Consider the following 26,571-nt stretch of genomic DNA (forward strand, 5'->3'; position numbering starts at 1 on the left):
ATCGCAAAATGACTGGTGGACAAAAGAAATCTTAGTGGACCGAGACCAAAACGATGGGTCCGTCCCTGTTTAGTCAGCCAGAGACCGTGTGATTTCCCAAACTGAATAAATCCCCCCCCCCCCCCACCCCCCCCCGCACATATAAACACAGAACTGCTTTTGCTAGTTCCACCATGTTGGGACATCTGCTGAATTTTTATTATTATTATTATTATTATCATCCACGATTGCCGATTTATTTAGTTCAAAAACATCGATAACACCAACGGACCACACGCCAGCTTTTATTTTGAAAAGTCGAAGCTCGTGGACAGCACCAGCCCGTGGGGGCATGAGACGGGAGGTCTCCGGGCCGCAGCCATACCTGGGTCAAATATCCTTTCCAGTCCCAGGGATTATTTGTCATTAGAGACAAAAGGGAGTGGTCGCATGCACGCTCCCAAACTACGGATGCAATGACGGGGGAAGCCTAGCGACCAGTCCATAGCAACCAGATCACATGTGGAGTTTGGCATTACCCAGCGTGCTTTGCTGTATGGTCTCAATGTTGTGGTGTTTTATGTCACGTGAATGCGAGTTTACTAGAGGAGTAACTTAGTATCTGAAGTAATGCAGTTATGCAAGGAGTGCGCATTTAGTTTCAATGTTTATTGCATTTCCATGACAACGGTAGTGGTATATCTAGTGAAATGGCCCCTGTAACAGCGGAGTGTGATGTGTGAGATGACAAAGCAGAGGTTAAGTTGTGTGTGTGTGTGTGTGTGTGTGTGTCTTGGCTGTAAAAAAAACAAACAATGTCTATCTGTACAACTATACCAAGCGCAAAGCAGAGCAGAAGGCATCAATACATTGTTGGGGAGGGGGGGTGGGGGGGTCTATTATAAGTCTATTTTGACTAAAGATCCCAAAAACAAAGAGTCCCTTATCGACTCCGAGATACGAAGAGGAATGGGAAGGAGAGGAAGAAGTGGTTTCCTGTCTTTAATGGCGCTGAAATAACAGAACAAAAAGAGTGTGTGTGTGTGTGAGGGGGGGGTTAGAGGAAAAATGTGTTAGAGCTTTACTTCAACTAATACAGCAGCGTGCGCACACACAACACACACACACACACACACACACAACACACACACACACACACGAGGAAGTGAATGGCTGAATAATTCACTGCAGCTCATTGATCTTCGTCTCCCCAGCAGTAACGTGATCCGGGTGCTACATGCAGAGTTAGCCCCCGTGGTAGCTGCGCACATTCCCATGATGCATTTCAGAAAACACAAAAGGACGGCACGTTTTCTCCTCACCGTGCCGACAAACATAGCTCCGGTAGACATATGTTCATCACATTAAAATCCATTTTGATAGTGGAATGAACTCAATTCAAAGATCTAAGACTTTTTCTACATACGCAAAAGGGCTTATTTCTCTCAACTATTGTTCACAAATCTGTCTAAATCTATTAGTGGGCACTTCTCCATTGCCGAGATAATCCATCCACCTCACAGGTGTGGCATATCAAGATGGCTATTAGACTGCAGGATTAATGCACAGGTGTATCTTAGGCTGGCTACAGTAAAAGGCCCCTCTACGATGTGCAAAAACCCGAACCCTATCTAGAACACCAGATACTGACTGGTTTTCAGACTCATTTTACCACTGGGTGTCCCACTTAGAGAGTGGAGACTCCAGACCCCATGGTGGACCCGGGACTTTTCACCTGCAGTGAGGTGACATCAGAGACGGTTTAGTATCGGTGGTTATTGGCGGTGATCGTAGCAATAAGGTCCGGGGCACCTGGGTAGCTCGCGTGGTAGAGTGTATGCACCATATAACAAGGCTCAGTCCTCCGTCGCAGAGGTGTGGGTTCGACTCCGACCTGAGGCCCTTTGCCACACGTTACATTCCCCCCTCTCACTCGTTTTTTGGCTATTTTATGAATAAACAAAGTCTGGCTCCTTTCGACGTGAGGAGCTCGGAGTAGAGCTTCTCACCCTAGCTCTAAGGGAGACCCAGCCCCCCTCCTGAGGAAACCCATTTTGTCCTCTTGTACCCTGGATCTGGTTCTCTGGGTCCTGACCCAGCCTTCATGACCCTAGTTGAGGGTCGGAACAAACACTGACCGGTAGATCGAGAGCTCTGCCTTCTGGCTCAGCTCTCTTTTCATCACAACGGTGCGATAAATGGACTGTAATAAAAAGGAACCATTCAGAATAAATTCAAACCGATTTGGCCTCGTACACCGGACCACACCGGACCGGACCGGACCGGACCGGAAAGCGGCCCAACTCCAGACTGGAGTCTGGGCTGACTTTGCTCAGTCTGTGGCCACTCTGGATCTGGATAACAGTAGGTGGATGGACAGTTGGATGATATGTTGGAGATGAGTTCATTTTGTCATATTCCAGCTGAGAGTGCATCATTCCAAATCTCCAATAAAAGACTATGAGGAGCTTTAGTATGTGTTACATCAAACACTAACTTTGAGTCCTCATATTTTTGTCATTTTGCGCTGCGTGGGGGTGAGAATGGATTTCATTTGATCTGATTGTAAATGGGCGTTGTTAGTTATTAATAAGTGTCACATCAGAGGCTCAGTGACCTAAATAGGACATCTGTTTCGGTGTGTCTGTGCATAGTTTTAGGGAAAACCTAAATACATAAATGGAGAAACATAACTACTGCAGATGGAGCCCCATGGCTCAGGGAATGCTTTGATCTAAATGAAGATAATAGAAATTAAATGATATGACCTTGGGGTCTTTCCCCTTTCAAAATCTTCAGCTGTCCTATATTATAAAGGCCTCACATGCCCAAAAAAAGTTATCTTTAACACATACATACATACATACATACATACATACACACACACACACACACACACACACTCACCGGCCACTTTATTAGGTACACCTGTCCAACTGCTCGTTAACACTTAATTTCTAAGCAGCCAATCACATGGCGGCAACTCAGTGCATTTGTTAACAATGCACTGAGTGATATAACATTGTGTTATATCAAACTGGTCCTATAGTGCCATGTGTGCATTGATGACTGAAAGACATCTTCTGCCTCCATTTATCTGTTTACTACAGTGTGTTGAATTCATGGTAATGTGGATTTAAAGACATTTCAATTAGTGGGAAAAATTGCGGGGGGGGGGAGGAGTCTAATCAACCAAAACTTTCGCGACCCCCATGCAGTACCTCCGTGGACCCCCTAGGGGTCGCGGACCCCCTGTTGAAGACCCCTGAGTTAGACGAAACAAGCAGCCGTTCCCTTCATACAGGCCGTTTAAACAGCGGCTGCAGGAAAATGTCACAGGCCAACACCACATTGCAAGCTTATTACTACTGTGCGTGTGTGGTGTGTGTGTGTGTGTGTGTGTGTGTGTGTGTGTGTGTGGGTGTGTGTGTTGTGTGTGTGTGTGTGTGTGTGTGTGTGTGTGTGTGTGTGTGTGTGTGTGTGTGTGTGTGTGTGTGTGTGTGTGTGTGTGTGTGTGTGTGTGTGTGTGTGGTGAGGGAGTGAGTGGTGAGTGAGTGAGTGAGTGAGTGTGTGTGAGTGAGTGAGTGAGTGAGTGAGTGAGTGAGTGGTGAGTGAGGAGGAGTGAGTGAGGGAGTGAGTGAGTGAGTGAGTGAGTGTGTGTGTGTGTGTGTGTGTGTTGTGTGTTGTGGTGTGTGTGTGTGGCGCTGTGGGTCAGACCCGACTACAGCCTCGGTCTGACATATTTTCTTCTTTCTTGTACCACTTTTTTTTCCACATTATTCTGCTTTTTACTGTGGACTTTTTTGAACTTTTTTTTTTTTCAACGTTGCGGGTGCTCTTTTGACGTTTTTTTTCCCAAAAAGTGTTTTGATAGTTTTAATGTTTTACTTTCAGCGCTTATTTCGACGACCCATTTTTATGACCAAAAAAAACAAAAAAAACTAAAATGAACTGAAAACGGGTCAAATTTGACCCAAGGACAACGTGAGGGTTAAACAGCTAACTACCAAACTAACTAAAAGAATAAAAATTAATTCACTCAGACATTTTCACATATCCCAAAAGCACAGCTGTACAAAATAAAACCAACAATGGCTGACCTGTGTATTCAGAGTTGTTCTTACTAAGGCGTGGGCTACAGACAAATGCAGTATCAGTAGTAGTAGTATCAGTGGTATGCAATATGAAAGATTTATTTTGCAGAATGCCCAGTTTATGGGCAGCTTATGAGTTTTTCCATCACATGGTACCTCCTCAACTTGCCTTTTTTGGTTTTGCATTATGATAAAAAGTCCCTAGTACCGGCTAATATGTACTTTATTTAGTCCCACGGCAATACTAAATGGTGACGAGAAAACCTGCGGACTCCTGATTGGTCGGAGACAAGCGTCGCTAACCGCAGTCATCACCGTTAGCGACAGACGGGGGTGTCCTTTAATCCAGCGGTGGTTTTTTTGCTGCCTCCACTCCAGCAGTGTTTTGCCATTGAGAAGGAGGGGGCTAACCGCTAGCAGCGCTAGCTCCTAGCTAGTAGCACAGTCCCTTGCAATAGCTAGCTACTGAGCATGTGCGGCTACTAACAAAGACAGGATAGAAGTGAGATGTCTCACTCTGGAGATAAAACAAGTGAGATGTCTCACTCTGTAGCTAAAATTAGTGAGACGTCTCACTCTGGCACTAAAACTAGTGAGACGTCTCACTCTGTAGCAAAAACTAGTGAGATGTCTCACTCTGGAGATAAATCTAGTGAGACGTCTCACTCTGGAGATAAAACAAGTGAGACGTCTCACTCTGCGAGCTAAAACTAGTGAGATGTCTCACTCTGTAGGAAAACTAGTAGAGTGTCTCACTGGAGATTAACCTAGTGGAGTCTCACTCTGGAGATAAAACTGGAGACGTCTTGGAGCTAAAACTAGTGAGACGTTCACATATGTAGCAAAAACTAGTGAGATGTCTCAATCTGTAGCCAAAAATAGTGAGATGTCTCACTCTGGAGATAAATAGGAGACGTCTCATACATGGAAGAATATAAACTAGTGAGGTCTCACCTCTGGAGATAAAATGTGAGACGTCTCCACCTTGTAGAAAACTAGTGAGATGTCTCCACTCTGGAGCATAACTAGATGAGACGACGACCCTCACTCTGTAGCAAAACTAGTGAGAAGTCTCACTCTGTAGAAAAAAAACTAGTGAGATATGCTCACTCTGGAGATAAACTAGTGAGAGTCTCACTCTGGAGATAAAATTGAGAGTTCTCCACTCTGGAGATAAAATAGTGAGACGTCTTACTCTGTGAAAACTGTGAGATGTCTCACTCGTAGCCCAAAAAGGAGATGTTCACTGGAGATAAAACTAGTGAGATGTCTCACTCTGGAGATAAAACTGTGAGACGTCACTTGAGCTAAAACTAGTGAGAGTCTACTCTGTAGCAAAAACTAGTGAGAGTGTTCACTCTGTAGTCAAAAAACTAGTGAGATGTCCATCTGGAGATAAAACTAGTGAGACGTCTCACTTCGAGATAAACTTTGAGCGTGAACTGGAGATAAAACTAGTGAGACGTCTCTTACTCTGGAGGATAAAACTAGTGAGACGTCTACTCTGGAGCTAAAACTAGTGAGAGTCTCACTCTGTAGACAAAAACTAGTGAGATGTCTCACCTGGAGTATAACACTAGTGAGATGTCTCACTCTGGAGATAAAACTCGTGAGATGTCTCACTCTGGAAAAAAACTAGTGAGACGTCTCACTCTGGAGATAAAACTAGTGAGACGTCTCACTCTGGTAGATAAACTAGTTGAGACGTTCACTCTGGAGAGAAATCTAGTGAGACGTCTCACTCTGGAGATAAAACTAGTGAGACGTCTCCTCTGGAGATAAAACTAGTGAGACGTCTCACTCTGGAGCATAAAAACTATGAAGTTCACTCTGGAGAAAATCTAGTGAGACGTCTCACTCTGGAGATAAATCTAGTGAGACGTCTCACTCTGGAGAGAAAACTAGTGAGACGTCTCACTCTGGAGATAAAACTAGTGAGACGTCTCACTCTGTAGCAAAAACTAGTGAGACGTCTCACTCTGGAGATAAATCTAGTGAGACGTCTCACTCTGGAGATAAATCTAGTGAGACGTCTCACTCTGGAGATAAAACTAGTGAGACGTCTCACTCTGGAGCTAAAACTAGTGAGATGTCTCACTCTGGAGATAAAACTAGTGAGATGTCTCACTCTGGCGCTAAAACAGAGAAGTAAACACACAGGGTGAAAACAGGAAATGCAGCAATGTGCAGTACAACAAAATTATGGTGTTTTTTGAAAATAAAACCATGGAAACCTATTCTGGTACGACCTCAAAATACAATTATGAACCTGAAAATTAGCAGAATATGGGCCCTTTAAACAATTAAAACTACAACTCCCTTAATCCCATGCAACTTCAAAACGTCATCAAAATCGCGTCTGCATCCATTGATTTCCCATTGTTTTGATTGAGAGACACGTCACACACGTCCTGACGTATGATCTCCAGATATGAAGATGTTCCTGCAGTCTTTTTCCCTTTCTCTAAATCTTCTCTTCTCTACAAACACCTCATCAAGGCCGAAACTCCACGTGTGAAAACCCAACGATCATCATTCCTGACAGAGAACACCTTGAGAACCCCACACGGCCTGGAGGCACACGCCTTTCAGTGAAACCAGCGCACACTGCGGTGACACAAATATTTACCAGCACAGAGCCTGAGGGCCATCAGCATTACTGCAACAGTGCCACAACTGCTAAAAGATAATCATACATGTGTGAGATCGTGGGCGCTCAGTAGCTAGTACTTAACCGGGAGTATCTGGTCCACGGCTGGGTCTAATGTCAGTAATTCTCTTGGTCAACTTTGAAATGTTCTGCACTGGTTTATAAACTTTGAGCTGATTGTTTGCAGCAATAATGCATTGTGGGATTTGTCTATGCGCTCTTCTGATTCTGTTGATGCCTTCAAATGCAGACTAAAGACTCATTTATTTGTTCAGGCTTTCAATTAGCTACTTGTGGGTTGATATGATCATGTACTGTCTTTTATTGTGTTTTTATTGTGTGTATTTTATGATATTAATGTTTTTGTTGTGAAGCACTTTGTGGCCCTATACCTGTGAAAGGTGCTATATAAATAAACTTTTACTTACTTACTTTTTACTTACTTGTCTTTTAATGGAAGTTTGTAACAGAAAGATGAATATGACTAATGCCACATTTTTGGAGAGACATGTGTTCAATATCTTTTAAGACGGACATGGATCTCATGTCTGTGTTTCCAGCACAGAGCCTGGAGTCAGTCGATAAATTGCAAAATATCGCAGAATATTGCAATATGTTAATGTATTCTGGGAACTTGGAACTTGGAACTGGGAACTAAACACTAACCCAGTTAGTGATAAACAAATGTGCAATTACATTTTCCTGAATTAAAAAGACTGTAGTTTGACTTCTCTCATGGTGCTCTTGTAGAGCCGGTTCTGGGAGGTTTATTTAAGCCCTGCACCACTCCTGTGGTTTGTCCAGGTAAACCATGTCAGACAAAGGTTGCACTAAACAACCACCGAGACGCCTGCAAATACACGTCTCGGTTGTTTTTATTCTCAAAACAGAGAGAGAGAGCTGGCATTTTATTCAGGAATCCTACAGGGGCGGTTTTGTTTCAGGACATAATCTAAACCAGAGAACTCAAAGTGGATCTGGTGTGCTGGTGGTATAGCAGGACCCTTCCAATTGATTGTCAGGATCAAGCAGCAACTTTGAGCCTGGAAAGCGAAACTAAAGCTGAAGCTTCTTAAAGCTGCATTCTCTATAACGTCCAGCAGGGGGCGACTCCACTGGCTGCAAAAAAGAAGTCCGTGTCTATAGACGTCTATGTGAAAACGAGCCTACGTCTTATTGATTTATCACCACGTTTTCATAGAGTTTAGTGTCAAGTCTTCTTTAATACATGATGTTAATTCAGTAAATGGTGGTCCCATGTACTTAAAAGCAGACGTTAAAGCAGGGGTTGCTTTAGGACCGGTCAATCCGGACGTCGTGCTTAGCAATGCTAACCATGCTAACACTGGGGACATTAACGGAGACCTGAATGGGTTTTTTTGGCCGTTGTCCATGTTTTCATCTCAGACGTCGACCTCAAAAATAGTACAAAAAGCCCCAAATCCCAAAAGGTGACGCCTCCGATGCTAGGTCCGAGAGTTTTACAGACTGTGGTCAGGATCTCCGAGGCCACCTCCCAGCTGGACGTGCCTGGACCTCCTCCCTAGGGAGTTGGTCACAAAAAAACATCCGAACCTCACATGTGTCTCGAATCGGACCACAGTGTTTCCTTTATATATTCTTAAAGAACTATACAAAAAAAAAAAAAAATCACAACTTTGTGGTATGTTTAAAGTATTCTGACTTATTCTTTTAAAAGGATTACCTTTTTGTAAGAGCTACTCTGAAGATGGCAGTTTGATAACTGGAAGTTATTTCAATTGGTATTCTGTAATATTTCAATCTATGTGCTAAATTCAAAGCTTGTTGAAATCATCAACATCTCCCCTAGATTTCCTCAGATCCGGTCCCGATAACGGTCCCAAAGTCCCATTCAGTCTGTGCATGATCACATGATAGAACTATTGTTTAATACTGCATCCTACATTGTGAATAATTAAGCTATATATATATATATATATATATATATATATATATATATATATATATATATCACATGCTTAGGTATATTTCTGAGTGTTACAGATTAAAAGAAAAAATAACAACAAGAACCATAGAGAACCAACCTGTGGGCTTGGTGAACTGGGCCAACCCCTACTTTGAGTTTTGGACAAAATGAGGCATTTGAGGACGTCATCTTGGGTTTCAAGAAACACTAAACCACATTTTTCCCCATTTTCTGACACTTTATAAACCAAACAACTAATCCATGAATCCAGAAAATAATCCACACACCCAGTCCTGTTATATCTAGACAGCTGTACCCAGACACACCTGATCCTGCTCATCACGACCAACGTGCCCCTACATTTGGAGACCGGCTGTCGCCGTACACAGGTAGAGATCTGCTCATGTCCACTCACACGACCAGGCCACATTCTTCAAAAGTCAACAGGTCAAAAGTCACCACAACAAAGAAAGACAAACGTCCCAGACAAACAACGTCCCCCGTTTGGGTTTCTGCCGTCTTAACTGCCCCCCCCCAATAACTCAGAGGCCCATTCGTGCTTGTTGGTTTAAAGAGTTACGGTAGGGATCCACATGGAGAATCACCTCGCGGATTTTGGCCAGTGAAATTTAGCCTCGGGGGTGTGGCAAGAAACAGAAGAGCTGAATAATTTGGAGTGTTAAAACTAATATCTACAGTGGTGTATTTGCCCTGATTGAGTTTTTGTGACATATAAACAACAATCTGTGGTGCTACAGGCGTCAATCTTCGCTGCATTATTTCAAGGCCTGCAGAAAAAAAGCCATATGTCAAAGTCACAAGAGGTTGCAAGTAATAATTTGAGTCAGGGATCTGGTCAAGGACCCCTTAGATTTGTGTCAAACTCAAGGCCCGCGGGCCAAATCCGGCCCCTCACGCCGCATTTTTTAATTGAGCTTTTTTGTCACTTTCTCCTTTGATAGCAAAGTTATTTTTTGGGGGGGATTTATGTCAACTAATCTGTAAGAGAGAAGAAGACACGACACAAGCAATAAAGAAGCCAAAGATTTTTGACTTTTTCCAATTAAGTCTGGCCCCTGATGGGATTCTTATTTTCATTTTCATAGACATAGATTGTATGAAGTTGAGTTACTTATGATCCTGGGTCAGATGTACAGTCTACATCATGTTTTAATATTAATGTTTTTTTACACAAATGGTTGATTTGTCTCTGCTCATAAGTGTTCAAACATGTAATCAAACGTGTAGCCTAGCTAGCGGCCTGGCTAGGCTACAATGAAATCCAATGTCTGAACATGCTAGCAATTAGCCCTTTTAGCTAGCTGAAAGTTTAAGCCAACATCTACAGTGGTCTATTGTTGTGTATGTGCCCTGACTAAGTTCATTTGTCATATAAATCCCAATTTGCGTTGATAAAAATTCCAATGTTGGTGTAGAGACATTTTAATTTCATGATACAACGCTGATAACCTCCGCCATTTTGGTCAGACTTTTTTTGTGTAACTCCCGCCTCCAAACACAACCACGCAGACCTGATTGGTTCTCCAGCGGTCCTAATTTGAATGAAGTGATTGAAGAGGGCGATTCGCTCTCATCTCGCCCAATCACGGCGGATTTGGTCTCCAGTCAACCAATGAGAGCGAACCGAAATTTTGCTGTGTGAAAACCTACCGTTAGAAAGTCAAGTGCTGGAATTTATCAATTTTTTTTTTTTTTAAATCAGATGGGATGTGTGCATTACACATTGAGTATTATTGAAAATATGACAATAATCCAAATTGATAGAGGTCATGTGAACAGCATATTCCATTTGGATATTCAGAATAAGACCTTTTTTCCTGAATATGGCATTTTCTGATAAAATATGTGGGATAATATGCCAATATTATACAGGTTTTTAAAAGCATTCTTTGATATTAACATGTCTCTAAAGAACCACAGGCATCGCATTTTTACATGCTACATGTAAACAAGAATATTAGTGGAAAATTTTGAATACATCGGGAATATGGACAAAACCCAGAACATTCGACATGTGCATAATATTCTAGTTTTTGCCCTCCCAATATTTTGATTTTAACCCTATTTTTACCTTTTATTAACGTACATAAACATCCCATGGCCTCGTGAATGTAGCATACCGTAGCTAGCTGGTTAGCTGATCCCATCACACAGGCCCAAACCCCCAAACAGCCATTACATATTTCATATTCAAAAATATTGATGACATGTCAAAATGAGAAAATACTGCCATTGGCAATGTTGTCAGAAAAGATAGTGTTTCAACTTTCAACAATATCGGATGACATATTGTGATTATTTTTTGAATACTGCACCTTTAATATACCTCACATCAAAGGTCATGTGAGTTTATGCATGTAGACCAAACAGTGCAGTACTGTTACTGCAGGACTTGACCCCCCCACCCCCCCCCCATTTAGGCACAAAGCCAGGTGGGACAGCAGCCCCCAGAGCCAGCAAACCTACTCTGGGTGCTTCTCTAATCCACATCCTGTCTCACTGTAGTGTCACATATTTGGCAGATACTGCATAACACGACACACATGGGTTATTAATTATCAATAGGTACACGTTTTGAATGCACAGTAGGCCTAGATACACATTTTACACAGTGGGATATTAGTGTGTGTTATTAGATATAAGCAGGTTGCACATTGTGTCAATAAGGAAAGAGAAAGCACAGACTTTCAACACAGCTGCGTTATAAGCCCTGGGAATATTAATTAGGTTATTATATTATGTCATTGGGCTATTATGAAGATGAACTGAGCCAGCGCAATCCACAACAACAAAAGGTCTTACCAGTGCTGCTCATGGTGCCAGGCGGATGTCTCCTCCAGTCAGATGATGCACACTGTCCCCGCTGAGAGGACAGGACATGGAGGATGCGCACACGGCTCCGTGCCAAGCCACCGGGATGGATGGAGAGAAGCGTAAACACCGGGGTGTTGCGGAGAGCTCGGCCCGGGTGTCCTGGCTGCCGATGCCGCAGAGATGTCCCGACACCGCCGCCCTGAGAAGACAAAGTCCCGCAGACACTGCGGCGCACGGTGACAGTGCACGGTGGGTGGGTGTGGGCGCGCGCTGGAGAAACGCGACTAGGGTCAAGCTGCAGTCAAGAGTGAAGAGGGTAACCGGTGTGACGTGTCAAAATAAAAGCCTTCATACAAGTTGGAGCTATATGGAAGTCCAAGGGTTCTTTCAGGACATAATAATAATAATAATAATAATAATAATACTACTACACACACATGCTCAGTACCTATACATGCACATGGTCTGGATTTAACCAATCCTATTTAGGACTATGATAAGTACCATACCACTGGGGATCAATCAACAGCTTAAATTATTATTAATTATAATTATAAATGAATTACTTAACCTTCCTTTTGTCCTCAGGTCAAATTTGACCCCTTTAATAAATGTCTATATCTGAAATATGGGTTTCTTTTTTTACCAAATTACCACAGAAAAATGGATAAGATTCCTTTTTTGTTGTTGCTTTTTGTAGATACATTTGATCACTTTCAATCCTTTTTTTAAGACTATTTTTTGGGGCTTTTCCCTTTATTGTAGTGACAGTGGATAGACATGAAAAGGGGGAGAGAGATGGGGTCACACAGCAAAGGGCCGTCACTCCTCATTCCTGATGAATCTCATCTGTACGTTTCTCTATTAGTCAAAATAAGTCATCATTTCTGGGTTTTTAAACTCAAATATTAGATATAATTCTATACAAATGAGGGTTATTAATCATGAACTCCAAAAAGTAGAGTAAAAATAGTGGTAGTGAAAACTTAAAAGTCTGAAAAGGGGACGAAAATGTCAATTTTATGTCAGTTTTTGACCCGGGAGGACAACACAAGGGTTGAAAGTGTACTGTTTTATTTTTTACAGTATTTTTGGTATTTAACCTATGCAGAATATAGGTAATATAACACTGGAGGCGGGGGGGGTTGGCAGGCAGTGACCTAAACACAAGGACATGTGTGAAATCTCTCCATGTGGATGGCTCATGGGAACTGCATTAGACCGTGTTCAGACGCAATTTCATTTTGCACGGCCATTGTGCTTCCAGGCTTTTACTTTGAAGGACTGAATGGAACGCTTCCTGCATTGTGTTGGGCCAGCTGCTCGCTTCATCCTCGGGCAGACAGCGCCACTGCGCGGCCGGCCTGGACACATGGGAACTGTAGTTTTAAAGAAAAGGCCAGGACTACAAGCCTGCTCAGAGTCAACACATTGCATTGTGAAGGAGAGTGTCAGCAACCATAGAGAGACTGTGTGTGTGTGTGTGTGTGTGTGTGTGGGGTGTTGGGGTGTGTGTGTCACTACTATATATACATTGACACACACACACACAAACCACACACAACACACACACAACACACCACACCACCACACACACACACACACACACACCCACACACACAACACACACACACAAACACACAACACACACACACCACACACAACCACAGGTGAAGATGAGTTTGAGACTCTAAGCTGAAAGGCGAAATACCTTGATTACAGGTAAAGCCTATCATAATGTTGCGTAACTTGAATGAATGTTTTTTTTTTTTTTTTTTTTACACAAATAGGCTGATATGTCTCTGCTCATAATTCATCACATTCATGTTAACGTAACTATTATTTTACACTTTCAGATTCAATGATTTGGCGGGGCCTCAGCAGTGACTCTGAGGTAAGGTGACCAGATTTCTCAGCCAAAATCCAGGGACAATGTTTTTATTTTTGCGTATACATTTCCAAAACGCGTCATGTTTTTATTTTTGTAAAACTGCAAACGGGGACACTAGACCTGGAGCTGGAGCTGTTCTCATTAGGGGCTGAGCTCCCCGGGGACATTTCCGGGGACAGATCAAGCCGGGTACAGGTCACAAAAACCGGGGACTGTCCCCGGAAACTGGGGACGTCTGGTCACCCTACTCTGAGGACCCCTAGGGGCGGAAGACCCTCTGTGGAAGATCTCGGATTTCAAGATGTCTGTATTTTTTATTTTTTGGGGCGGGGGGGGGGGCGGGTGTGTATTTTCTTTCTTCTAAAAACCTGTTTATGCAAATGTAAGGAAAGGTTTCCGATTATTAAACAGAAGAACCATATTGCAACTTAAATTAAAATAAGCACTATGCTATTTCTTTCATAATTAAGAGAAGGAACGTCGCAAAACGAAGCTTTGAGTTGTTTTCTCTCGTTTATTGGCTGTGTCACAGGTGATAGCCAATCAGCAGAGAGCTTGCTCACACACAACTCCCGAACCACAGACCGGATATTATTGGACAGAGCATGGGTGACGTCACCCGTTGGTTTGTGGAGATCTGCTAAGAGTCGTCGAGTTGGCCGTTACGGGCGCAGCCGTCCTGGTTGGGGATGTGAGGATTTTAGAAGAGAGGGAGGAGTGAGGGAGGACTGAGAGAGGAGTGAGGGAGGAGCCATTCCACTCTACGTTACGTTACACACTTTTAATGGCACATCACATCGTAGACACGCCCTAAAACACCCCATGCTTTATAGCTGTTTTTAAAAGCAACAAGACCATAATTCAAAAAATGAACGTCATTCTGTGTTGCAGAGGACTTGAAACTAGCGATTGAGACCATGAAGTCACTATGAAAATGTTTGAGGTAGTAAATCAAGTTCTCACAGACTTCTACAGAAACCGACCTCCTTTTGCAACAGCATGTGTCCCCCCTTGCTGGAGATCAGACATAATACAGGTTTAAGGAGTCTCCCCCTGCTGGAGATCAGATATAATGCAGGTTTAAGGAGTCTCCCCCTGCTGGAGATCAGATAAAGCAGGTTTAAGGAGTCTCCCCCTGCTGGAGATCAGATAGAAGCAGGTTTAAGGAGTCTCCCCCTGCTGGAGATCAGATAGGAAGCAGGTTTAAGGAGTCTCCCCCTGCTGGAGATCAGATAGGAAGCAGGTTTAAGGAGTCTCCCCCTGCTGGAGATCAGATAGGATGCAGGTTTAAGGAGTCCCCCACTGCTGGAGATAAGATTTGAAGCAGGTTTAAGGAGTCTCCCCCTGCAGGAATTCAGATATAATGCAGGTTTAAGGAGTGTCCCCCTGCTGGAATTCAGATAGAAAGCAGGTTTAAGGAGTCTCCCCCTGCTGGAGATCCGATATAATGCAGGTTTAAGGAGGTCCCCCTGCTGGAGATCAGATAGATGCAGGTTAAGGAGTCCCCTGTGGAGATCAGATAGATGCAGGTTTAGAGTTCCCCTGCTGGAATCAGATAGAAGCAGGTTAAGGAGTCCCCCCTGCTGGAATTCAGATAGAAAGCAGGTTTAAGGAGTCTCTCTCCAACCCCCCCCCCCCTCCAAAGATCAATCACTGCAGATTGAACTGGTGTGTTGCCTTCATCCGAATACACATATTACAAGTTAACAGGTGGAAGGGTTGGTATTTAGGGTAAAAATAACAACTGTCATTTCAACGTATTCATTAAAAATGCTGCCATATGCAGAATACCAACTGTGGGTGTCTATGCATGTTCATGGAAATACAAGGCCAACTCTCTTGTGTTACTTTTATTCTACTTCAACAACGTCTGCTGAACAGTCCTTGGAGTTTAAATAAAAGAAGGGATTGCGTGCCATTGCACGGCCGACTGATACTGCATCGACGCTGAGGTCACTTGGACAGGGCGGCCATCTTCTTTGCTCTGCGAGCGGCTCGGACTTCCTTTGGCTTTGGGCTTCACCAGGGGACGACGGGGTACGTGTTTGCCTCCGCCCTTGGCGTTGGAGCGCTGGTGGGGGGGGGGGGGGGGGGGGGGGCGACAGCAGACAGAAGACGAGTTAACCCTGGGGGCCCGGAGGCCATTTTACAGTTTAATTTCCGTCTGGATTTATGTGTATATAACTTGTAAAACATCAACCCGTTGTCTACAGTCAAGATATGAACATCATTTTTTTAGGACAAACTGGGTATTGGAATATTGGTGCAGTGAGGTCACTTGCATGTTAAAAGGTTGTAGGGCCTTAATGATGAATCTTCCAGATATGTATTGATATCACAGATCATAAGTAAAACCTCTAAAACACTCTCATATGTCTTGGGAGTCACACTGTGGAGAATAATCATAACTTATACAGTTGACAAAATACATGCATTGTTTCCAAAAAGTCAAGGCGCTTTGCTCTCATGACATTTACTATTGCCAATAATAACATAATATGTCTATTTATTGATATTACACCCACAGCAAATTACAAGCAAATAGTGTCTAAATAGTGCATTATTTGGCCTTCCATAGAGTATATAGGCATTTTTGTCCCCTCTGGCCTTCCATACAAGAGGGGTGCCTTTATCTCCCATATATGGGCATGTACTTCCTGACACAATAGACAGAGCAGACGCGGAGGAGCGATCTAGCGGCAGAAATGAGCCAAAACGCGATGAATTATGGACATAAAGTGGATCAATCTTGGATATAACAGTATGGATTTAAAGCCCAAAGAGGCTGAAGTTCCAGGCTGGATAGAAACCCCCTGTAGAGGCTAGAAAGACCCGGAAAAGACCGCCGTAAACATGAAAACGTCAGGATTTAAACGCAACCGAAAGTGAGTAAATCGCTTGTGTGGTTCAAAAGTTATTAAACTATGAATCAGAGGCGAGTGTCTCGGGCTCAGAGGGTTAAGACACGGCAACGTTGGACGTCATCGGCGGAGTGATCGGCGTTTGAAGGTCCACGCTCACCTGCTGGTCCTGTGCGAGTCCTTGAGGGGGCAGGCGTTGCGTTTGTGGTCCCGGCTGCCACAGTTGAAGCACCCGTCCTCTTCCTGTCCACAGGGGTGGGCGGGGAGGGCGCAGCGGCCGCACGCCCGGCAGTGCTTCCACGCTTAGAGGGGCGACAGTTTCATAAGTAAGGCTCAAGGGCAAAGTCGTTAACCCTCGTGTTGTCGTGAATACAGGTGCAGCAGCCATGGGCAATATGAGAAAAACAAAGGTGTTTTTTTTTTAACATTAAAGCATGTAAACATGTTCTAGTACGAACACAAAAGGTATGTATTATCCTGAAAATACTCTACAATAGTTGCCCGGTTATCCCGGTTTCATTGACTACTAATAACCTGTGTATATCGGTCGACCCCTAACGTGAAGACTCGACGTGTATTTGAGGGGATTATACTTTACGTACATGGTTTCACACACTTCCCACACGGTGAGCAGTGCTTCCATTCTCGGCCGTCCTGGAGACACAGACAGAAAGCACAAGTTAAACATATGCTCATGTATTTTTATTAGAGTGAATATACCATACGTAGTTGTGGTTCTCTACCTTGGACGGGCAGACGTTGCATTTGGCACAGTGCTTGTTGAGGATTAGGACGAATCTCTGACATATGGAGCAAAATCTAACAGGGGGGGGAGAAGAAGAGAGCACACATGACCTTTTAACCCTCCTGGTGTCTTTAGGTTTAAATTTGACCCCTTTCCAAAAAGTTTCTAAATCAGAAATTTGGGTTTCAACAACTATCAACAAATTATCCCAAAAAGTAACGTGGATGGTGCCCAACAACACTCCTCACGAGTTAAATGAATCGGCTCACTACTTTTTGTCAATTTTATAGCATTTGGAGAAAAAAAGACAATTGGTAAAAGAACTTAAAAAAAAAAAAAAAAAAAAAAAGTGTAATTAAAAGAGGAAAAAATACCATTACAGTAATAAAAATGTCAAAAAAGTGAGAAATGTAAAACAAAAAATATATATTTTAGATATTTGAGGAAAAACTCGACATAATGTTCATAAAAGGTTTCCATTTTAAATTTTCCATCCATCTTGTCCTTATCCGGTATCGGGTTGCGGGCAGCAGCTCCAGTAGGGGACCCCAAACTTCCTTTCCGAGCCACATCAAACAGCTCCGACTGGGGGATCCCGAGGCGTTCCCAGGCCAGGTTGGAGATATAACCTCCACCTAGTCCGGGTCTTCCCCGAGGTCTCCTCCAGTGGACGTGCCTGGACACCTCCTAGGGGGCCCCGGCATCCTACCAGAGCCGCACCACCTCAACTGGCTCCTTTCGACGCGAAGGACGCGGGTCTACTCGAGCTCTCTCGGAGGACTGGCTTTCACCCTATCTCAGGGAGACGCCAGCCCCCCTGAGGAAACCCATTTCGGCCGCTTGTACCCTGGATCTGGTTCTTTCGGTCATGAACCAGCCTTCATGACCATAGTGAGGGTAGGAACCAGACCTGCCGGTAGATGAGAGCTTTGCTTCTGGCTCAGCTCTCTTTCGTCACAACGGTGCGATAAACGGAATGTAATAACGCACACCGCCGCTCGATTCTCCGACCAATCTCCCGCTCCATGGTCCCCTCACTCGCGAACAAGACCCCAAGGTACTTAACTCCTTCACTCGGGGTAAGGACTCATCCCTACCCGGAGAAAGCACTCCATCGGTTTCCTGCTGAGAACCATGGCCTCAGATTTAGAGGTGCTGGTCCTCATCCCAGCCGCTTCACACTCGGCTGCGAACCGATCCATTTTAAATTTTGACTAAACAAAAAAAAAAAAACTTCCAAGTCAGCGGGAAGACAACACAACAACTTCCAAAAAAAAAATTAAAATTAAAATTAACCTTTGCATGGTTTTTACAGCTGGGTATCCAACTCCGGTACCAATGTGTCCCTAATAAGGCGACTGAGATTTGATATTGCTGAATATTGAAACCTTTTATTCAGTGTTTTGGTTGTTTTTTTCAAAACCTTTGTTGCTTTTCCCCCTGATGTTTTTGTCAATTTTGTTCTGCGCCTTTTGACGTTTTTGGGTTTATTTCCCCCCCCATGTTTTTAAAGCTTTTTTTTGGGGACATTTTAGTCACTTTGTTTAATGGTCTTTCATAACAAGTTTTTTTGACTGCTGTAAAATTGAATAAAACGTTCAAATTTAAAGAAAGCGGTGGGCTGACGGAACAAGCCGCGCTATTTTTCTGAAAATTTGGTTGAAAGACACTTTTCTGATAAAGATTTGTTTTTCAAAATGGCTCAAATTTGTATTGGTCAAAGCGTGTTGTCCTCAGAGTACGGTATGGAAAGAGGTCATCTGGTGCCAAATAATTCTACAAAATTCAAATTTCAGAAGAATAAAGAATAAGTTACCTTCAAGCAACCTTGGGAAATCAGGGCGTTCAACTGAAAATGATCACAGAGGGATTTTTCCTTTTTGTGTGTCAGATGTATTAACAAGAGCATGCCGAATTTTCTCCTTGCTGGGTCCTTAAAAAAGGATTTTTGACCGACATTTTTAAAAAGTCTGAGGACGCATCAGCTGATATTCATAACGAGAAAGCTTAATTCATGGTTCCTAAAGAACTGGGACCCAGATGTGAAGTGAGAGGGACAGACAGTGACCTCTGGTGGACGGACACGGATCTATCGAACCTCAAACATAGCTTTTGTGTTGTCCTAAAATGATTTTTTGGGGAATTTTTAGGCCTTAAGTGACAAGACAGCTGAAGACATGAAAGGGGGGGGGGGGACATACGGCACAGGGCCACAGGTCGGAGTCGAACCCGTGCCCAGAATCTAAATCTGACTTCATGCCCCCCCACCCCCCCGCCCAACTCTCTGTTACGGGGGATTATGTTCAAAGTTTCACTTATGTATTAAATATTTGCTTTAAGCATTTCAACAAAGTTGTGTGTTGGAGACTGAAACATCCCAAGATCTTAACTTTGACTTAAAGATGATCATTTTCACTGTAAATGCACAAATCGGTTCCAGATATCGGTGTCATTAACTACCAATAATCCGCACGGGCCTTGAAAAACCAGTATGGGTCCACCCCTGCTCGATACCGATCCCTGGTGGGATGAGATCCCGTTGGCGCTGAGCCAGTGAGCGGGTTGCTACCTGTAGCCCTCGTCTTTGGGCAGGACGACGTCTTTGGGTGGGATGTTGGTGAAGAGGCGGACGGGGGACTGCTTCCTGCCCGTCTGGCCGTGTTTATACAGAGGATGGTTGTCGTAGTCCACCTGGAGACAAACACAGGAGGTAGTTTGAGGATTTCCTTTAACCCTTGTGTGTCAAATTTGACCCGTTTTCAAATATATTTATACAAGAAATATGGGAACCCATACAACACATATTGCACGTTCATGTTCTTCCAAAGTAAAATTGATGATTACTTCAATTCAATTTTTTGTTCTTATCTAAGTTTACAGCATTTACATTTTTTTTGTCCGAACTTTGACATAAACTAGCCTGCGATCCACTCAAAATAACTCATAATTTCAGCTTTTTTTTCCAACTCAAAAAAATAGGTATAACGTCACTTAAATTAGTTTTATTGACCATGGATAAAAAGGTTTAAAAAAAAAGAAGAAGAAGCTCATTTTCAATTTTGAACTTGAAGGACAAGTTCATGTTTAACGGGAGGACAATACAAAGGTTAAAGCATAGCCTGCCGTTCTAGTCTGAGAAGAGCAACTCCCCGCTAGGGCACGGTGATCCAGCGTCTAACCAGGTACACCTAAGACCTGTGGACAGCCTCAGCCATGTTAAAACTCAGGGAATCATGAAATATTGACCTAGGATCACTGAGCTAATCCACCACAGCATAACATAAAATGCATGTTGTTTCCCACAGATTATTAGTTTTATTAGAACTTGGTGGCAGGACAGGCTTCTCCTTGGATGAGACTGATGCTACATGATGATGTTACATAGCATTTTGCTTTCTTAACAAATCTTGCTAAATTTCATCTCAATAGCCTTGAAACTTCCACAGGTAATGACATTAATGACGGTTAGCCCGTAATTATTACATTGCCTTTAATAATGTCATTGGTAACACGGTGATGGACGGACGGTCAGCTGTGGAAAAAGGTCCATTCAACGTTTTGTCTCCTGAAACTGTCTCCTAGTCTGTGCATCAGGGTACCGACCCAGGTGCTGTGCTGCATGAACATGTGTCTGCTAATTGTGTGTGTGTGCAGTGTCAGTATACCTGGTAGTCCAGCATCGTGAAGGAGGGGAAACACTCCAGGATGCGAGGCTCCAAGAAATATGGGAAGATCCATATCATGGGCACTTCAGAGTTACTGCAGTCTGCACACAAAAGCACCACTTCTTTAAAATAGACTAAAAGTAGCATATGTTTATGTAAGTTGTTCTAAGCGGTTGAAGCAGCACTGATCAATAATCACTTGATCCATTGGCCATGTAAGAATGTGTGTAATGTTAACACCGGGTCTCTTGTAGGACCCGACGACTCTGCCTCATCTCTACAGAGGAATTTTAGCCTCTCTCAGTTCATTGTTTGTATGTTAATTAATGTCATCACCATGGTTTCCAGCAGCAGACACACACAGATAAGAGACATGGTGCAGCATTTAGCAGCTAAAGAGACAGATATTTCTCAGGTGTTGGTGGAGACCGTGTCTTTATCTATATTCCATTTCTGGGATTGTTCAGGTGCTGACGAAAATTCGGCCAAATCTCCGTCCCCTTCCTCTGTCTCCGTGTTGGCGTTCTAATATCCGGTGGATTTCAGAGGACTATGGTTACCTGGTCCTCAGGTCTCTGCAGGGTAACTCCAGACAGCTAGCTAGACTATCTGTCCAATCTGAGGACTATGGTTACCTGGTCCTCAGATCTCTGCAGGGTAAATCCAGACAGCTAGCTAGACTATCTGTCCAATCTGAGGACTATGGTTACCTGGTCCTCAGATCTCTGCAGGGTAAATCCAGAAAGCTAGCTAGACTATCTGTCCAATCTGAGGACTATGGTTACCTGGTCCTCAGATCTCTGCAGGGTAAATCCAGACAGCTAGCTAGACTATCTGTCCAATCTGAGGACTATGGTTACCTGGTCCTCAGATCTCTGCAGGGTAAATCCAGACAGCTAGCTAGACTATCTATCCAATCTGAGGACTATGTTGACAACTTCAACTACTTCTGAGCGCACACATGTTCCACCAAAACAAGTTCCTTGCAGAGACTATGATCTGTGATCGGTTTAAAGAAATACCAATAAACCAGAGCATGTTTCTTCCCCAGTCAGGAATGCTGTGTGGACTAGCCAGACCTTCCTCCTCAGCGCTGTGGAGGAAGATCTGGCCACGCCAGACTAGTGGAGACCAAACTGAATACTGGACGTGACAGGAAATGTATGCTACGGTCCACTTTGCCACTGACCAGAAGTCTGCAGCTTCCTCCAGCTCTGTGAGATCAGAGAGAAGGTGTTGGCCAGGGGCTTCACCAGGCCGCCGAACGGAGGGTCCGCCACCATCACCACCTTCTGGCCCGCGGCCTCTCGGAGGAAGGCCCGCAGCACGGCGCTGGAAGCCTGACAGCACACGCAGCTTTGTTATACTCGACTGCAAGTCAAAAAGATTTTAAAAAACGCACGTGTTTGTACTCTTACCTCGCCGTCAAAAAAGTGATGGTTGAACATGTTGTAGTGACAGAATTCATCCTGGCTGTAGAACTGGGCGTATCTGCAACATTAGGAGGACATTGTGTGTTAACCCTTGTGTTGTCTTCCCGTCAACCATGAACTTGTCTTCCCAGGTCAAAATTGAAAATGAATATTTTTTTGGGGCTTCTCCAATGATTTTGTCCCTTTTTCTGATTTGTTTGTCAGTTTTTCCAGCTTTTGGTGCTTTTTTTTTTGAAAACCTGCGCTGGTGTAATAATAAGTTTTACACTTATTCTTGGAATTCATGGTCAACAAACCTCATTGATATCAAATTATACATAGGTCTTTAGTTAAAAAAAAATGCAGAAATTATGAATTATTTGGACTAATAGTTGAGATCAGAGGATGTTGAGTGGATCGCAGATGGGTAGATATCAAAGTTTAGTCCCCATACTGTTTGGAAACCATTAAACAAAAGAATTCAAATGCTATAAGATCAAATAAAACCCCCAAAATCTCAATGAAAGTAATGTTGTATGGAATCAGCCATGTTATTTTTGGGCAATTTGGTTGAAAGAAATCCATATTTTCTGATACAAAAACACTTTGAAACGGGTCGATTTGACCCGAGGACAACACGAGGGTTCATCAACATTAAAGATTCAACATTCAGACAACTTTTAACTGGCGTTAGTCTTCAGTTCCCTGCGTCTAGTAGCAGCAGGCTGGAAATCCAGAGCAAGTTGGAACTCCTCTACGGCCGGTACACACGGAGGACCCGGCGGGCAGCGTGTGCTGCAGGCTGAAGCTTGTACCTGAACACACCCTCCGTGCACTTCACTCTGCACATTCTTCCCCGAATCAAAGAGCGGAGGCACAGCGCAAACACATCTCGGGTAAGGAAACTATCAATAATGCTGAGAGAATACAATTAAGATTGAATTTGAAGATGTATTTTGATTATATTGCTGTCACAGCATGTGGAGATATTACGGTTGAGTCCCAGTAAGCAGGGAACTGGCGGACTGAAAACAAAAACTTATCTTATATTTTGCAGATGGACAAGCAAGAAGTCCCCAAAATTGAAAGCTAAACACACATACAGAAAGCTGTGAGAATGACTGTTTTTTAGGGGATTTGTTGGAATCTGGGTCGCTGGCAGGGGTTTGGCAAAAAGGCAAAAGGTTTGGCTTGGACTCAGAGCAGACATGTTGTCACAGATTTTCCAATAAACCTGAGGAACTGGTTAACTCTGCAAACACACAGAGACAAGGCTTTGGACAGATAAATGAGGTTTAAAGGTCCCATGAAACGGTGCTTTTTGGATGCTTTTATATAGACCTTAGTGGTCCCTAATACTGTATCTGAAGTCTCTTTTATATAGACCTAGTGGTCCTAATACTGTATCTGAAGTCTCTTTTATATAGACCTAGTATGACCCTAATACTGTATTGAAGTCTCTTTTATATAGACCTTAGTGACCCCTAATACTGTATCTGAGTCTCTTTTATATGACCTTAGTGGTCCCTAATACTGTATCTGAAGTCTCTTTATATGACTTAGGGTCCCTAATACTGTATCTGAAGTCTCTTTATATAGACCTTAGTGGCCCTAATACTGTATCTGAAGTCTCTTTATAGACCTTAGTGGTCCCTAATACTGTATCGAAGTCTCTTTATAAGACCTTAGTGGTCCCTAATACTGTATCTGAAGGTCTTTTATATGACCTTAGTGGTCCCTAATACTGTATCTGAAGTCTTTATATAGACCTTAGTGGTCCCTAATACTGTATCTGAAGTCTCTTTATGTAGACCTTAGTGGTCCCCTAATACTGTATCTGTATGGGGGGCATTGGCAGACTGGGGGACGCATATTAACGTTACAAAAACCTCAAAGTGAAACTGATGAAAATGACCTTGAATATATTTTCATTTCTTAGTTCAGTCCTCAGAAATGGCCGAAAAAGAAGCATCACCTATTGGTAATGGACAGTCGCCGGCGGCCGAGTCACCCCAGGGTGGTCTCACAGCGCCGCCTGCAGGCAGCCCCGGTGTCCTGCAGGACGCACTGAGCTTCACTACGCTGGACTCGGACGCCCAGAGGGTGGTTCAGCCTTTCCCGCGCTCTCCCAAACTACAACGGAAGATCGCCAAAGCTGCACAGCCCTCCCAGGTGAGCACAGACTAGTCATCCAGACAGGTTGAACCCTGACGACATACTTAAATTATAATGAATGCGTACGTAACTCAGCCAGTCAACAAATAATTTCAGGTTCAGTAAGCCATCTTAATGACTGTCCTAACATTATTTGAAATTAAAGCCATGTGACTCCACTAAGACTAATATTCAGGGTTTTCACTAGTGCAGGGGTCTTCGATGGTTTTTAAGTCAAGGACCCCTTATCTGAGAGAGAGACCGAGCCCCTACAACATATATTGTTAGTTGCATATTATTGAACTGTAGTTGCATTAAAGCAGTTGCACATTTTTGTATTCTAAACTTGTAGATATTTAAGTATTCGTTCTTGTATTTTATTCCTAGTATTTCATTTATATTTATCATCTGGGCTGTGTGGCTGATTTTGCTGCCGCAACACTGTAATTTCCCATTTTATGGGGATCAATAAAAATCTATTTATCTATCCATATTAAACTTGGCCGACAATAAGGTGTGGGTGGCCTATAATGTTAAACATATACAGTATGTGGCCCAGTAAATCTTAGGATGAACTGTATCTAACTGTTAATATGTTGGGTTCATGTTAAGAAATTTTAATTTTTTTAATTTTAATTTTTTTTAAATTTAGTGTTTAATTTTCTGTCCTAGTGTATTGCAAGCCTGCTGGTCCACTGGGCCTAGGTTGCCCCCCCCCCCACCAGGCCTAAGCCACTGGAAATTATTTTTTAAAATGGATTTTTAAGTTTCTTGAACTACAGTTCCAGTGGGGTGGCTCGGTCGGACATGTACACGTGGTCATATTTTCTAAAATCACCAGATAGCGTTAAGCTCTGACTTCAAGTTCAGCCTTTATGGAATCTGTCTCATGGTCTTTTTTTTTTAATTCTCAATTTCCCGATTCCATCTATGATTCGGTTATCACAGAAACTATTGGGCTCTACATGAATGCAGCCATCGGTCTGCGACTGGGCCCAGACAAAGACACTTGCCCCCGGGGCTAGACAACCTTTCTGGGGGAAAACCCTGAATATTGTTATTATAGCTTAACATAGAAAATACTTGTGTGCTGCTATAAACAACGTTCTGAAGATTGTATGTAGCACCTTTAAGTCATTCACTACGCTAAACTATCAAGTTAAATCATTTGCTGCTCTGTAAGTTGGACAAATCACATTTAAAATTGAGCTGGAGGGAATTGTGATGACATTTTTCACTATTATATAACATTTTATAAACCTAAATTTCATTGTCAGATCAGTACTCATTCATTGTGTCAGCAGACTGATATAACCGGTGGATTTTCTAGTCCACATTGTTCACAGCATTGAAGTTATCGGAGTTGAAAACAATCCACCTGTTTGCCAACACTTGATTATGAATGGGATTATTATGGGATGGTGCAGGAGCAGCTGTCTAGACGCGTGGAGGAGCTGCAGGCAGAGAGGACCAGGACCGAGGCTCGCATCCAGTCTCTCAAGAAACGCAAGGCAGACCTCTCGGTGAGTACAGGACCAGAAGCTCGTAATACTTCAAACTAGAGCTGGGCCATATGGATAGAATCTAACTGAAATCTAAAATCTGACTAGTGGTGCATTCACTAAACATTTACACAATAAAAGTTTAGATAAATAATCATCAATAATGCAGATATGACAGAAAACGACGTCACTTAATGGTTAACTGGTTCGAGTCCCACTGTGATACAGCAACCAACGTGTCCCTGAGCAAGACACTTAACCCCTAGTTGCTCCAAGGGGATCCTCTGACATATAGCAATTGTAAGTCCATCCATCCATCCTCCATCTTCGTCCCTTTATCCGGTATCGGGTCTGGGGGGCAGCAGCTCCAGTAGGGGACCCCAAACGTCCCTTTCCCGAGCCACATCAACCAGCTCCGACTGGGGGATCCCGAGGCGTTCCCAGGCCAGGTTGGAGATATAATCTCTCCACCTAGTCCTGGGTCTTCCCCGGGGCCTGCTCCCAGCCGGACGTGCCTGGACCACCTCCCTAGGGAGGCGCCCAGCAAGACACTTAACCCCTAATATATGTTGATGCCCTGTGACAATTTCCTGCATGTCTTCCCCCTCTTTCACATGTAGCTGTTATGTCCGTTGAAGGCAGAAATGCCCAAAAATAATCTTAAAAAAACAAACATCTACACATCCACATGATACAAGCCTTCCGTGATCGCGTTACGCACTAAAGCTTTAAAACCAGGAAAAGATGCGCCACCCTGCGCCCCGTGTACCAAGGCTGTCCTTGCTGCAGCAGCCCAGGGTTTAAATCCGCCCTGCAGCCCTTTGCTGCACGTTCC

At 43.4% G+C, this 26,571-nt stretch overlaps 3 protein-coding genes across 4 annotated transcripts in view; 1 reads left to right on the plus strand and 2 right to left on the minus strand.

Annotated features, from left to right (window-relative positions):
• Positions 1-11,796, minus strand: part of ablim2 (actin binding LIM protein family, member 2) — a 123,533-nt gene extending 111,737 nt beyond the window's left edge. Inside the window, exon 1 of the mRNA XM_032510956.1 lies at positions 11,495-11,796. Coding sequence (XP_032366847.1) covers positions 11,495-11,507 — 13 coding nt within the window. The 5' untranslated portion in view covers positions 11,508-11,796. The remainder of the gene's footprint in view (positions 1-11,494) is intronic.
• Positions 11,797-15,139: 3,343 nt separating this feature from the next.
• Positions 15,140-26,571, minus strand: part of zcchc4 (zinc finger, CCHC domain containing 4) — a gene marked incomplete at its 5' end in the record, with an annotated part of 20,503 nt that continues 9,071 nt past the window's right edge. Inside the window, 9 exon segments of the mRNA XM_032510983.1 lie at positions 15,140-15,402; positions 15,404-15,472; positions 16,419-16,560; positions 16,861-16,912; positions 17,002-17,077; positions 19,573-19,694; positions 20,669-20,769; positions 21,858-22,008; positions 22,087-22,159. Of these exon segments, the coding sequence (XP_032366874.1) occupies positions 15,351-15,402; positions 15,404-15,472; positions 16,419-16,560; positions 16,861-16,912; positions 17,002-17,077; positions 19,573-19,694; positions 20,669-20,769; positions 21,858-22,008; positions 22,087-22,159 (838 nt within the window).
• si:dkey-219e21.4 (E3 ubiquitin-protein ligase TRIM62) overlaps positions 22,852-26,571 on the plus strand; it is a gene marked incomplete at its 3' end in the record, with an annotated part of 6,946 nt that continues 3,226 nt past the window's right edge. The window contains 3 exon segments of one of the 2 annotated variants that reach the window (XM_032510984.1): positions 22,852-22,976; positions 24,020-24,252; positions 25,662-25,757. In XM_032510984.1, the coding sequence (XP_032366875.1) occupies positions 24,034-24,252; positions 25,662-25,757 (315 nt within the window). In that variant the 5' untranslated portion in view covers positions 22,852-22,976; positions 24,020-24,033. 2 annotated transcript variants of the gene reach the window in all.

The sequence above is a fragment of the Etheostoma spectabile genome, unplaced genomic scaffold (assembly GCF_008692095.1).
Source record: "Etheostoma spectabile isolate EspeVRDwgs_2016 unplaced genomic scaffold, UIUC_Espe_1.0 scaffold302, whole genome shotgun sequence".
Classification (NCBI taxonomy): domain Eukaryota; kingdom Metazoa; phylum Chordata; class Actinopteri; order Perciformes; family Percidae; genus Etheostoma; species Etheostoma spectabile.